We start from the raw sequence: 15,562 nt of genomic DNA, 5'->3' as shown, positions 1-15,562 counted from the left end.
TCCAATGATTAATTTATTAATTTTCAAATATATCTAAAATGTCATCTTCATCATTAGAGAGACAAGGTGGGTGAGATAATATCTTTTATAGGACCGACTTCTGTTGGTGAGAGAGACAAGCTTTCAAGCTATATAGCGCTCTTCTTCAGGTCTGGGAAAGGTACTCAGTGTCACAGCTAAATACAAGATCAAAGAGATAATTGAGCATAAGTAGTTAGCACATCCAGTGTGAAAGATGCCTGCTGGTGGAATCTCTCAGGAAGCAGGTGGGAGAGCTACAGGAGGAGGTGGCTAGGCTGAGGAGCATCCATGCCCATGAGGAATTCCTTGAAAGTATTCATATGGAGACATCCAAGGCTGAGGAAGCTATCCAGCTACAGAACACTGCTGTCACACCACCAGGGGAGGAGGAGGACACTGGCTGCTGGTTGCTTCTGGCAGCAGGCCGTGCTCCACCCCTGCTTTCAACCCACCCACCATGGTGATGGAAAACCGATATGCTGCCCTGGCAACAAGCGATGAGGAATCACCCCCAAAGGGGGAGGAGGAGAAGCCATGTACCCCCAAGGTTGGGAGGATCGCAGCCACTGCTCCCAGGAGGAAACATAGGGTAGTGGTGATTGGGGACCCTCTTCTGAGGAACTCATCTGTCGCCCTGACATGGTGTCCTGGGAGGTATGCTACCTGCCAGGGGCGCGTATCCAAGACGTTATGGAGGGATTATTGAGGATCATCCAGCCCTCTGACTATTAACCCATGCTACTCATCCATGTGGGCACTAATGATACTGTGAGGTATGACCCTCAGCAGATCAGAAGTGACTACAGGGCTCTGGGAGTAAAGGTGAAGGAGTTGGGAACGCAGGTGGTGGTCTCTTCGATCCCTCTGATCAAGGGTAGTGGCCCAGGTAGAGACAGATGCATCCTAGAGGTGAACACCTGGCTGCGAAGATGGTGTCGTCAGGAGGGCCTCGGCTTCCTTGACCACGGGATGCTGTTCCAGGAAGGACTGCTCTAGATTTGATTTTGACAAATAGGTAGGAACTGGTTGAGAATTTGAAAGTGGAAGGCAGCTTGGGTGAAAGTGATCATGAAATGATAGAGTTCATGATTCTAAGGAATGGTAGGAGGAAGAACAGCAAAATAAAGACAATAGATTTCAAGAGGCAGACTTTAGCAAACTCAGGGAGTTGGTAGGTAAGATCCCATGGGAAGCAAGTCTAAGGGGAAAAACAATTGAAGACAGTTGGCAGTTTTTCAAAGAGACATTATTAAGGGGCACAAGAGCAAACTATCCCACTGCATAGGAAAGATAGGAAGTATGGCAAGAGATCACCCTGGCTTAACCAGGAGATTTTCAGTGATCTAAAAATAAAAAAAGAGTCCTACAAAAAGTGGAAATTAGGTCAAAGTGCAAAGGATGAATATAAACAAATAAGTATGTAGGGACAAAATTAGAAAGGCCAAAGCACAAAACGAGATCAGACTAGCTAGAGACATAAAGGGTAACAAGAAAATATTCTACAAATACATTAGAAGCAAGGGGAAGACCAAAGACAGGGTGGGCCCGTTATTCAACGAGGGACGGGGGGTGGGGTGGGGAGGAATAATAACAGAAAATGTGGTAATGGCAGAGGTGCCTAATGACTTCTTTGTTTCGGTTTCCACCAAGAAGGTTGGTGGTGATTGGACATCTAACATAGTGAATGTCAGTGAAAATGAGGTAGGATCAGAGGCTAAAATAGGAAAAGAACAAGTTAAAAATTACTTAGAGAAATTAGATGTCTTCAAGTCACCAGGGCCTGATGAAGTGCATTCTAGAATACTCAAGGAGCTGACTGAGGAGATATCTGAGCCATTAGCAATTATCTTTGTAAAGTCATGGAAGACAGGAGAGATTCCAGAAGACTGGAAAATGGCACTATATTTGCCCATCTATAAAAAGGTAAATAAGGACAACCTGGGGAATTACAGACCAGTCAGCATAAGTTCTATACCCGGAAAGATAATGGAACAAATAATTAAGCACTCAGTTTGCAAACATCTAGAAGATAATAAGGTGATAAGTAACAGCATGGATTTGTCAAGAACAAATCCTGTCAAACCAACCTGATAGCTTTCTTTGACAGGATAACAAGCCTTGTGGATAGGGGAGAAACTGTAGACCTAGTATATCTTGACTTTAGTAAAGCTTTTGATACTGTCTCGCATGACCGTCTCATAAACAAACTAGGGAAATGCAACCTAGATGGAGCTACTATAAGGTGGGTGCAAAACTGGTTGGAAAACCGTTCCCAGAGAACAGTAATCAGTGGTTCACAGTCATGTTGGAAGGGCATAATGAGTGGGGTACTGCAGGGATTAGTTCTGGGTCTGATTTAGGTAATGACATGGAGAGTACACTTACAAAGTTTGAGGAAGATACCAAGCTGGAAGGGGTTGCAAGTGCTTTGGAGGGTAAGATTTAAATTCAAAATGATCTGGACGAACTGGAGAAATGGTTTGAAGTAGATAGAATGAAATTCAATAAGGAAAAATGCAAAGTACTCCATTTGGGAAGGAACAATCAGTTGCACACATGCAAAATGTGAAATGACTGCCTAGGAAGGAGTACTGCGGAAAGGGATCTGGGGGTCATAGTGGACAACAAGCTAAATATGAGTCAACAGTATAACACCGTTGCAAAAAAAGCAAACATCATTCTGGGGTATATTAGCAGGAGTGTTGTAAGCAAGACACGAGAAGTAATTCTTCTGCTGTACTCCATGCTGATTAGGCCTCAACTGGAGTATTGTGTCCTGTTCTGAGCACTGCATTTCAGGAAAGATGTGGACAAATTGGAGAAAGTCCAGAGAAGAGCAACAAAAATGACTAAAAGTGAAGAAAACATGACCTATGAGGGAACATTGAAAAGACTGGGTTTGTTTAGTCTGGAGAAGAGAAGACTGAGAGGGGACATAATAGTTTTCAAGTACATAAGAGGTTGTTACAAGGAGGAGGGGGGAGAATGGTTCTTTTTAACCTCTGAGGATAGGACAAGAAGCAATGGGCTTAAATTGCAGCAAGGGAGCTTTAGGTTGGATGTTAGGAAAAACTTCCAAACTGTGAGGGTGGTTAAACACTGGAATAAGTTGCCTAGGGAGGTTGTGGAATCTCCATCACTGGAGATTTTTAAAAGCAGGTTAGACAAACACCTGTCAGGAATGGTCTAGATAATACTTAGTCCTGCCATGAGATGACCTCTCGAGGTGCCTTCCAGTCCTATGATTCTGTATTCTAAAGTACCATTTCATACTGAAAGAAATCTTTTCTGAACCCCTTCTTCCAACCTTCAAACAACTCCTTCTCCCACCCACACCCCCGACAACCTCTCCAAGTGCATCATCAGAAACAAGCTCCCCACAGATCAGGACACACCAAATCAAAGCAGCGCCAGACCCTGCCAGAACAACAGATGCAAAACCTGCAGACATATCTCCACTGTTATAATGATTAACATACCTTTCTAGATCCATTGGTCCTATACATGCCTATCCCAACATGTGGTGTACTTCATCCAGTACACTAAATGACCCAATATCAACTTTGTGGGTGAAACCAGACAATCACTATGGTCTCGAATGAACTCACACAGGAAAATGATAAAAGACAAAAACACCATATCATCTGTGGGCAAAAACTTTTCACAAAACAATCACTCTATATCTGGCTATTCAGTCCTTATCCTTAAAGGAAACCTGCACAACACTTTCAAGAGATATCAGAGGGGTAGCCATGTTAGTCTGAATCTGTAAAAAGCAACAGGGGGTCCTGTGGCACCTTTAAGACTAACAGAAGTATTGGGAGCATAAGCTTTCGTGGGTAAGAACCTCACTTCTTCAGATGCAAGTAATGGAAATCTCTAGAGGCAGGTATAAATCAGTATGGAGATAACGAGGTTAGTTCAATCAGGGAGGGTGAGGTGCTCTGCTAGCAGTTGAGGTGTGAACACCAAGGGAGGAGAAACTGCTTCTGTAGTTGGAAAGCCATTCACAGTCTTTGTTTAATCCTGATCTGATGGTGTCAAATTTGCAAATGAACTGGAGCTCAGCAGTTTCTCTTTGGAGTCTGGTCCTGAAGTTTTTTTGCTGTAAGATGGCTACCTTTACATCTGCTATTGTGTGGCCAGGGAGGTTGAAGTGTTCTCCTACAGGTTTTTGTATATTGCCATTCCTGATATCTGACTTGTGTCCATTTATCCTTTCAAAAGACAAGCCTAAGAACTTAAATTAATAACTTTGCTAGACACTAAAAATCGTGTTCTTAATGAAGACACTGGATTTATCACTTATTACAACAATCTGTAACCCACTAGCCCCTCCTTTTTGTCCTATGACTACAGGGGTATTAACAGGCCACGTTACCTTGAATCGTCTATTAGAATGTGCGCTAACTATTTCTACTAAACTATCTGTTCCCTATTGTATTTAGCTATGACATTGAGTACCATTCCCAGACCAGAAGAAGAGTTCTGTGTAGCTCAAAAGCTTGTCTCTCTGGGCATGTGTACGCTACAGAATTATGTTGATCTAAGTTACATTGGCATACAGCTGCCGCAGTAATGAAATCGCTTTGGTGTGTCCACACTATGCTCCTTGTGTTGGCAGTGCGCGTTCTCACCAGGAAAGCTTGTGTCAGTGGATGCATCATGCAGTAGCAATCACTGTAAGCAATGCAATGTCTACACTGACACTGTGTTGACCTAACTACATTGACATTGATTCTGTGCCTCTCATGGAAGTGGAGTTATTAAGCTGGCGTAGCAGGGCAGTTTAATTGGTGGGAGGAAACTTTTAGTGTAAACACTTACATAGTTAGATTGACATAAGCTGCCTGGCGTTGACCTAACTCTCTCTCACCAACAGAAGTTGGTCCAATAAAAGATATTACCTCACCCACCTTGTCTCTCTAATATCCTGGGACCGACATGGCTACAACAATAGTGCATATCTTCCATCATGTGCATTAATTTTTCAAAAAACAAATTCAGCTATTTGACAAATACACTATTTATATGATATGCAGTAAGAATAAAGAGTAATATTTAGTGCTTACAATATTGATTGCATACTTAGCAAATGACATTTGATATTATCTTTTTATCTTAATCATGAAAAAGTCCCAGAACAAAATTGATATATTCTAATGGAAGTCTGCTAAGTTTGTGGCGATATACTTAAAAAATGTACGTTAGGGCACTTAGACCAAAATGTCAATCGAATTTCTGGATTATTTAAAGTATGTGTTGTTTTGTTATGAGCCTGATTCAGATCCTGAAATTCTAATTGATATAATTGGGAACAGAGTCCAGCCCTATAAAAATTGATTTGGTTTTGTGGCTGTTTTTTATCATTCAACCTATGCTTTTAAAGGGAAATCTAATTAATGCAAAAACATATTATTTTTGTTATGCAAGTAGAAGTGATGTGTCTGTCCCTATCATTTTGGAGGCTGTCATTCTTCCTTATTCCTTTTCCAACTGCTGGCAGACAGATCAGGAGTAATAGGTCATGCCTAAATGCATGCTTTCCACATGGTAATGTAGCATGATACTAAATAGGGTTGGCTTTTCCATCATTTTTAAAGATTATCTGTGATAAAATTTTGTCAGGTATGGCCTTAAAAAAAATCTAGAGCACTGGCTCCTGTTGTTCTCAGCGATATAAATAACATAGCTCTTCTGGCAGTGAAGTACACTGTCAAGGTCTTAATCTAATTACTGCAAGTTACTGTTGTAACCTAATTAAAAGTTAAGATGGGTATTTGTTATATCTCAGCTAATACTTTGTTTTTGGCACCTTCAAATGAAGAGAAATGTGCTTGAATGAAGAACGGTAATTCTAAAAACCCTGTAGAATTGAGTTTCGTTTTGCAGCAGTAATAGTTTAGAAGGTAATGAATGTCTTATAAACATGATTGTTGCTATGAAAACAGTTTCAAATAATTTTAATGTAAAATAGTTATATGTGATGTTACATGTGCTAATTTGTTTGTCTTCAGATATACAATAGTGCAATGGAATCTAGTAGCATATAATGAAGCTAATTAAGAATGTACTACAGCTATATTTTCTTCTACCCTTTCTCTATTTTTATTTTATTTTGTACTGTGTTCCTCCAGAATTTTAAGAGTGAGTAGAGGATAAATGGTTGTGTGAGTTCCAGTGGCTCTGGAGGAAGCATCTATGGAATCTGGGATAACATAGCCCTTGTAATCTGTCCTATATAGCTCTGGCCTATGTATACAGTCTTTCCCCGCCCCCTTTTATTCATGTTTGAAAAATACTCTCTCCCCCCCCCCCTTTTATTACTGGAAAGGCTCTTGTCTTCTCTCATTGGGGCACTTGGCTTTCAGTCAAGGACCTGTCTTCTTAGGGGTCTGTAAAATAACACACTTTTGAGCACCATATAAAAGTTAAGTAATATAGTTAAACTGATCAAATAGTTGGCTACCGAATTCTGGTAGCCCACCTTTATACTCTAGTAGCCCAGATAATTCTCTGTGGAAAAGGTGTTGTTTTTGTTTGGTTGTCTTTTTGGGGAGTTGTTGTATTTTTGTGAGATTCCAGTTTCAGGATCATCACTGTTAATTCTGCTTTCTTACCATCTGTTCATGTCTCTTGTCCGTCTCCCTTTCAGTCTCTATTTTTTGTTGTATGGAGGGCTTTGGAGCTGTGCTCCGGCTCCTTTCCAGCTGCAGGCAAAAACCTGCAGCTCCGCTGCTCCGCACTCCAGCTCCAGACTCTGCTCCAAAGCCCTGCTTGTTTGTTTCATTTTCTGTCTTTTTCTTTCCTCCTATTAGGAGCAGCAGAAAGGAGACTTTTATATTTGTAGCTGGATACCGAATTAAACCAGCTAGGATCCTAATTGATTTAATTGTGCATCTGACTCTCATTAGTAAATTCATAACTTTGCTAGACATTAAAAAACATGACCTTAATAAAGACACTGAATTTATGGCTTATTACAACAATCTATAACTCACTAACTCCCCTTTTTGTCCTATGACTACAGGGATGTTAACGGGCCACTTCACCTTGAATGTACCCTTAGAATATGTGCTAACTACTTATGCTAAACTAACTGTTCGACCTTTTATTTAACTGTGACACTCCAAGTACCTTTCCCATACCAGAAGAAGAGCTCTGTGTAGCGCAAAAGCTTGTTTCTCCCACCAACAGAAGTTGGTCCAGTGCAAGATATTATTTCACCCATATTGTATCACTATTATTAATGGATTCCGTAATATTCCCTCTCTTGTAAGAAGAGCTACGAGAGCTTGTGGGATCTTTTCTTCATGATCTTCTTTGCAATCAAATATTCTTCAGAGTATTAATCTTCTATCCAGACCTGAAAAATCTTTGCTTGATCATCCTTGCTCAGACCAGTCTGTCAGAAGCTGGGACAGGCATAAATGCTGTTTTTAAAAGTGTGTTTTTTATAGGAGATTTCAGTTTTCCCCCCAAATAGTAAATAGGAATCATGATATGTGGCAGCCTTGTGGTATGCTCAGACACAGCTGGCCCTAGACCTCAATATATCACCTTCGCCAATTACAAGTATATTCTATTTTTGATGCTTGTTTAACTCCCATTAGCATTAGTAGAAGGCTGTGGAATCACAAAAATGTAGGGCTGGAGGGAACCTCGAGAGGTCCATTCCCTCCATGCTAAGGCATGACAGAGGTATACCTAGACCATTCTTGACAGGTGTTTGTCTAACCAGTTCTTAAAAACCTCCAATGACTGATTCTACAACCTCTCTTGGTAACCTATTTCAGTACTTAACTATCTTTTTTCCTAATGTCTAACATAAATCCCTTGCTGCAAATTAAGCTGATTGCTACTTGTCCTGCTTTCAGTGGACATGGAGAACAACTTATCACCATCATGTTTATAAAAGCCGTTGACATATTTGAAGACTTCTCAGGTCCCCCCTCAGTTGTCTCTTTTTTTCTCAAGACTAAAGGCCATTTTTTAACCTTTCCTCATAGGTCAGGTTTTCTAAATCTTTTATCATTTTTATTTCTCTCCTTTGGACTTTATTCCCATCCTTCTTGAATAATAATCCAGGAGAGGCCTCACCAGTGCCGAGTAGAGCAGAAAAATTACCTTCCACATCTTATGTAAAACACGCCTGTCAATACTCTCCAGAATAATAGCTTTTTTTTTTTTGTTCTTCTTCCTTTTTTTGCAACTTCATCACATTCTTGGCTCATATTCAATTTGTGGTCCGAGCTGGTGTTAAAGAAAAACTTGTACCTGTATCCTATGACATTCAGTTTTGAGTCGTTAGGTAGGAGTAAGAGTTTAAATGAGTTAATCTAACATGTTAGATATTTGAGACAGCATGTTCAGGGAATCAAAGGCTCAGGGGATTTGTATTGCAGTACTTTCAATTTCTAGGTCACTAATTTTCATCAAGCCTAGCTAGATAGGTGATGATTCAAAGTTTTGCTGTATGGCTCTTGGGCAGCCTATATGAAGTTAATTGTTACTATTACTCCAGTTGCTAGTAAACAGGCATCCACATCACAACTGGCTGCCCTTTTGGTAGCTTCAGTAGAGCTGCTAAAGGTTGAATAGGCATCAGGTCTCCTAAAACTGTCCTCTAAAGGTGGTCTCTCCAGAACATTATAAGGAAGCTTGCGCTACTGCCACCTCCGCTGTACCAGTTCTGTAGATGAAGTACTCTAATTTTTTATGCTGTCAATCTGGCACCTTCATAACAGCAACATAATTTGATTGGAATTAAGTTTCTATAGGTAGTATATATATTTATATTTATTCACTGTTTGGTATACAGTGATTTTCCTGTCTAAAGCAGTTAGGGCTTTTCACAGAATCATATACTGAGATTAAAAAAGTTTACTTGGGCCATCCTTTGACGCCTCTGAATTTTACAGAAAAAGTTCACTACATCATTTTCACTAATATCTTGCCTTGATTTACAGGACTTCACTGTACATCCAGATGGTTATAGAATAGGTTTATTTTTCATGCAGACTCTTTATCATGACTCACCTGGACAAGAATTCTAACCGTAGTAAAACCTCAGCTAAGGTTCTGGTTAGAATTGTTTTATTATATTTTGTATTTACGTCATCTTTGGTTTCATTATTCCTGATACTACACAGAGCATATTTCTTTTTACAGAGAAAAACTAAGCTCATCTCCTTGAATGCCGAAAAATTAAAAAGGCACACCATCTGCCCAGAAAAAGAATTACTGTAATTATTACCTCCGTTGGGTACATTTAATGTACAAATTGTTTACTCAGTGTAATCTTTGTTTCTCTGTTCATTCACAGATGTTGGGATTGGCACAGGGATGTTTTGACCACACTATTCCATATGTAAAGGAGAGAGTCCAGTTTGGGAAAAGCATATTTGATTTTCAGGTATTCATCAGTGTATATATTAAAAACTGTCTACTTAAAAGAGTAGTAATCATAATAGAAAATGTCAGGGATGAGTCATTTGATTAAATAACTATAGTGCTCTTGTGTTATTTAATGTCTCCCCTTCTCAATGTCTGTGAATGGCAAATTGAAAAGAAATTCAGATAAGCCTTAATTTGGCATATACGCTCTGCAGATCTAATGGTGTATCTGTTTGTGCATGTATTTTATATGTATGTTAACACCTGACAGGATACTGGACTAGATGGACCATTGGTCTGACCCAGTGTGGTCATTCTTATGTTCTTAAGTGCCTAGTGCAAGTACTCATTCAGCGGAGGCATGATTCACTGCTATTCCAGAATTGGAAGTACATTAGAAGTAGTCATCTCCTTAAGGTGGGGAATGGCGTTGGAGTCACTATTACTGAATGGTTCAGCCATATTCACCTCTTGGACCAGATCCTTTGCTCTACTTAGGACTAAATCAAGAATTGCCTCCCCTTGTGTGTTCCAGGACTAGCTGCTCCAACAAGTAGTCATTAATGGTGCCTAGAAATTTTATCTTTGCATCTTGTCCTGAGGCAATATGTACCCAGTCAATAGGGCAATAGTTGAAATCTCCCATTGTTATTGGGTTTTCTATTTTTGTAGCCTCTCTAATCTCCCTGTGCATTTCACAATCACCATCACTATCTGGATCAGGTGGTCAGTAGTATATTCCTACTGCTGTACTCCTATTATTCAAGCATGGAATTTCTATCCATAGAGATTCTATAGTACAGTTTGATTATATTTGACTTCATGCTTTCTTGCATATATAGTGCCACTCTCCCACCAGCACGACCTACTCTTATTCCTCTTTAGTTTGTATCCTGATATTACTGTGTCCCATTGATTATCGTTGGTCCACCAAGTTTCTGTGATGCTTATTGTATCAATATCCTCATTTAATACTAGGCATTTAAGTTCACCCATCTTAATATTTTGACTTCAACTTACCAAGTTGTAACAAATTTAACAACCTAATGTGCCCATTGGGTCCCTGTGTTGCTGTGAGGAAGGTTGGCTTGGGGGGAGGAGAAGTGGGGAGGGAATGAATGCTCAGATCAATCAGGCAGTGAGAGAGGTATTCATTCCCAGCCCCCAAAAGTCTGTTAGTGTGATGTCCACAGCAAGGCCCCAGAATCCAATTTTTCTCCGTTGTGCGGGGAGGGAAGTTTTGATCAGGATGTAGAATGGGGTCCGGGCAGGGAAAAAAGCTTATTAGTCCACTCTTGAGTACCCAGGAGCCAATAGCCTTATAGTGCAACCTTCTATCCAGCCAATCAGCCAAGGAGCTCTCCCTCCTCAACCACATGAAGCTGAGTATCCAGGAGGAAGGGAAGAAAAAAGGCAGGTGCAATTTTTCAAGGGGCCCAGATTTTTCTTTCTCCTGCTGGCCCAGATAAAGTCTCACCACCTCTGAAAGTGCAAAAAGGAGGTGGGAGGGGATGACCTTTTACTAATCCATGTGTAATCATATTTTATTTCAGAATGTAGGTTTGAAGCTTTGAAAAGCAATACACATTTTGCTGCATATTGAAGTTAGGCAGCTGGATAATACTTTTAAGAATATTAGATGTGTTGTAAGTTCTGTCTAACGTCGGGCCTGCTTATTATAGGGAATGCAACATCAGATAGCTCAAGTGGCCACCCAGCTGGAAGCTGCAAGGTTGCTGACCTATAATGCAGCCCGACTTGTAGAAGCAGGAAGACCATTCAGAAAAGAGGCAAGCATGGCCAAGTATTATGCTGCAGAGGTAACCAAAAATTGCTTTATTTGGTACATTTAGTTCACTTGCTGTTAGTTTTAAAGCCATATTTTTGCTAAATATGTTTTTTAAAAACTTGTTTTCTTTGTAAATTGAGCATAGTTTTCTCTTGTTTCCAACATGCAGTTTTCAGATGGGATGAAAGTAGGACAACTGAGGGATAAATTGTATAACCCCCTTAAATAAAATACAAAAAAATCGCAAACAGCAGAATTAAAGAAAGGAAATGTAGTATTATTTATCCACTCAATAAAACCTCAAATACTAGCAATCACCCACAAGGAGATGTTCTGAAAGATTCCATCACCTCAGGATTCACTGCTGTGGTAAGGTAGAGGGGAATTAATCTCTGGTCAAGAATGCCTCTCCCAGTCATAATGATAGTTCAGCATATAAGATCCGAAAACGTCTATGGGCATAGAATCACTTCCTTTTCACTTGCAATGGTAGCCAATACAGCAATTAAAGTCTCTTTCTTGGTAGGGAAGGGACTCTTGCAAATAACTATTCTGACTTCTTCATGTCATCAGGTGGGTGAAGTGGGAATGAACCTTAAATTGGTGCACAAACAACATTCTTACAAAGTTTGCACAGGATAGGTGGCTAAAATCTCCATTCTTTCCTTTTCCCTCCAATTGCTGCTTTAATTATTGCTTTGTTTTTCTGAAATTAGATGGAACAAATGACATTGACTGACTTCTTGGCAAAGGTGTGTCCTGGGATGGTAATTGTGAATCTAATTTTCCTTAGGTTGCAGCACTGACAACTAGTAAATGTATTGAATGGATGGGTGGAGTTGGATTCACAAAAGATTATCCAATTGAAAAATACTACAGAGACTGCAAAATTGGTAAGCAGCAATTTCTTATGAATATATAATATAGACTTGGGTTTGGTATTGTTTCAAGGTTGTGTTTCAATTACCTGGATACCAATTTGTTGGAGATATTTTCCTTTCAGCAAATTAATACTGAGGTATGACACTGATAAGGGTCAGAAATATCTAGGTATATGAGCCAGTCTGTCTATCATATTTAAACAAAAAAGTGTGTGTGTACTGCTTTAGTGTGAATATTACTGTTCAATCCAAATTTCAGTTCAAATGAATCAAAGGTACTTAAAAATAAAATTGAAACCATAAGAGGGAGGAGAGAGTTTGAGTTAAAAAGTGTCAAAGTGACTTAGGGATACAAGTCTCACTTTCAAAAGTTACTTAGCCACTTAGGCTTCTAAGAACTGTACTAAGTCACTTTGATAGTTTTGACAGTTTTAGATTGACTTCTGGCTTTAATGGCTGATGTCAACTGTAAATACTTTCAAATTTGACTCGAAATGTGGAAATTGCTGTTCAGGGAAATTTCTTACCCCCCAAAATAAGTCGACTGTTGATATTATATACCAACAAGAAAGTTTGCTTCATTGTAGTCAACAGTAAAATACTTTAATATTTTATGTGAATATCAGCTCTGCTTTTCGTTGTTAATATGAATCTTTGCTTTATTGTCTTAGAGCTCTATTTGAATCTTTAGAACAAGGATTTAAATTACTGTTAATATGCTTAGTTCAGTTTTATTTCCTTTGGTTTGTTTCAGGTACAATATATGAAGGAACTTCAAATATCCAGCTGAGTACAATTGCAAAATGCATAGGTCAAGAATACTGAAAACCGCAAGGACGTTGTGACTGTTCACACTGAAATTTAGAATCAGCACGCCTCATTGGTGAAATCAAGGGTTACATATTTATTCCAATTTGTGTGTGTGTTTAAAAAACAAAAACAAAACCCTAATCATGGAATTTTATCCCGAAAACAGTGCAATGATTTAAGTGATTAGGTTGTTTCAGACTGTAGAGATTGACAAAAGTAAACAAACAAACAAACAGGAGATCAATCCTCAACCTGCTTTACTGGCACAAAAGGGCACAAAGCCACCTGAAGAGGCAGCTGATTCCCCCAGGGCAGAGGTATCATCGACTGGTGTAAAGCCAGCTATATGCCATTTGGTGTGGTGAGAATGGGTAGACTTGGAGAGTTCAGCTGTCCTTGCTACCTTTGTCTGGTGAGCGATTCCTATGGGGCCGCTACAGTTGAGGTAACTTAGAGCAATCATAGCCTATTCTAAACTATATCTGGAAGTTTGGGCCCTAGCAGTCCCTGGATTGGGGATCTTGAAAGGTGGCAAATAGGCATCTTCCACCCCATCCCCTCTTCTGCTATTTAGGCTCTTCATATTTTTTAATGCTAAGTTAAATTCTTTGTAAAATGCGTTAAAGAATCGTTTATATAATGTGAGGATTAATGTTTGTAAAATGCTTTGAACAGGGAAAGTACTATAAGTAATAAGAAAACTATAATGCTTATCAACTAGAGGTCAGATTAAGAGAAACTTGGTAGTTCTGCAAAAGGACAATGACATAAGCTAGTTGATAAGCATTATAGTTTTCTTATTACTTATAGTACTTTCCCTGTTCAAAGCATTTTACAAACATTAATCCTCACAACCCGCCCTGTGAGGGGGGGTATGGCTCTTGGGGAAACTCGATGGAAATTAAAGGTATTCTGCAAAAGAGAAAAGTTTGTATCTTTTTTCTTCTTTATAATATAAAGGCTGAAAAAGCCAGAATTTTTTTTTTGGTCTGCTTCTTTTTACATTAGACACAGACCTTGCTTACACTGAAAGACTCATTAGTGACTGGAGAATCAGTAAAACTAAGCATAAGACCCAAGTGACTGAAAGCTTAGCAAGTAAAAGGGGAGGAATATTTAATCACTGCTTTTAATTCTTTGGGTTTTTTACCCATTTAATTCCATCAACTATAAAATATTTTGAAAAAAGGATGTTTTTGTTAAAGATTCAGAAGCATTGTTTCTTCCATGACAGTATGAGAGGTCATGATATACATAGTCTGAGAGTCCCAAGAGATACTTCAGCAGTTCTACAGAAGACTAGACTTAACATTCTTGATATTTATGAGGTAAAACAAGCAGACTTCTGCATGATCCTAAAGAAGCAAAAAGCAGAGTGCCATTTTTATAGAAGTTATTTGTAGGTCACTGTTGTGACTTGCCCAAGGCCGCCAAGGGAATCACAGTAGGGATTAGAATTTGGGGCGTCATCATCGCAAGACTTGTGCTTCAACCCTGCACCATTCCTCACTTTATGGTGGTTGCAGCTTCAGCTTTAATGTGACTGCTTTAGTGGAGTGACTTTTCCAACAAATGCTTAAATTAGGGTGACAGTTGTCCCTTTGCTGAAGGGAATAAGAAGTTTCAAGATTCATTTGATCAGTGGCTTGGTGACTTTCAAGAGAAACAAATTTCAAGTTGTTTGCAGACATACTTCCAGCTAAACTAAAAGAAGCTGAGGGTAAAGTTCAACCAGAGTTGGTTATTTTAGGGTTTATCTTAACTGAAACAGTTAGCTCAAGTTACCCCACTCCAGCTAGCCTAGCTTGAGTGAGAGCATCCACACTGTGAAACACTTAAGCTACACAGATCGATTGGCTTAGCAACTGATGAGTTGTGCTAACATGGTGAACTGTAGCCTATAGCTGCATCCCCACTATATTACTAGCTTGAGCATCAGCAGTGTTCGAGCTTCAACCTGCACTCCCTGATGGGCCAGCTAGTTGAAGTTTAAAGCACCACTGAATTTGAGCTAGAGATTTGTATGTTGACAGGAGTACCTGAAGCTAACACTGCGGTGAAGGCAATCCCCCAAGTGCCTTGATCCAAATTAAGGCTTGCTTTGGGACAGATATCAAGGGTTGTGTAAGAGGGCTACTCTTTGTATGACCTCTATGGAAGTATGTCATATTGGTAAAGATCTGCTTAAAGCAGGGACGGTGCTACCATTAAGGCAAACTAGGCGGTTGCCTAGGGCGCCAAGATTTGGGGGTTCCGAAAAGCGGTGCCCCCATTTTTTTTTTTTTTTTACAGCGTTCCTACGCCCCCTCCCCAAGCGCGCGGTCGCCGCTCCACTTCTCCCGCCTCCCAGGCTTGCAGCGCCAATCAGCTGTTTGGCGCCGCAAGCCTGGGAGGGGAGGAGAATTAGAGCAGGGGTGGCGTGCTCGGGGAGGAGGCGGAGCAGAAGTGAGCTGGGGTGGGGAGCTGCCGCATGGCTCCCCGGGGAGGGAGGGGGGGAGCTGCCGCGGGGGTGCCTCAGGGCGGGAGGGGGAGCTGCCGCAGGGCTCCCCACCCCAGCTCACCTCTGCTATGCCCCCTCCCCAAGTACGCCGTCGCTGCTCCATTTCTCCTGCCTCCCAGGCTTGCAGAGGCAATTAGCTGTTTGGCGCCGCAAGCCGGGGAGGGG

At 40.3% G+C, this 15,562-nt stretch overlaps 1 protein-coding gene across 2 annotated transcripts in view; it reads left to right on the top strand.

Moving 5' to 3' along the window:
- ACADSB (acyl-CoA dehydrogenase short/branched chain) overlaps positions 1-13,877 on the top strand; it is a 28,649-nt gene extending 14,772 nt beyond the window's left edge. The window contains exons 8-11 of one of the 2 annotated variants that reach the window (XM_005305885.5): positions 9,347-9,436; positions 11,100-11,237; positions 12,000-12,099; positions 12,842-13,877. In XM_005305885.5, coding sequence (XP_005305942.2) covers positions 9,347-9,436; positions 11,100-11,237; positions 12,000-12,099; positions 12,842-12,912 — 399 coding nt within the window. In that variant the 3' untranslated portion in view covers positions 12,913-13,877. The remainder of the gene's footprint in view (positions 1-9,346; positions 9,437-11,099; positions 11,238-11,999; positions 12,100-12,841) is intronic. The other variant, XM_065552268.1, reaches the window with a different exon arrangement.
- Positions 13,878-15,562: the final 1,685 nt, after the last annotated feature.

Source organism: Chrysemys picta, chromosome 7, assembly GCF_011386835.1.
Source record: "Chrysemys picta bellii isolate R12L10 chromosome 7, ASM1138683v2, whole genome shotgun sequence".
NCBI classification, from domain to species: Eukaryota; Metazoa; Chordata; order Testudines; family Emydidae; genus Chrysemys; species Chrysemys picta.
Note: the sequence above shows the minus strand (reverse complement) of the source record. Positions and strands in the feature narration are given on the sequence as shown.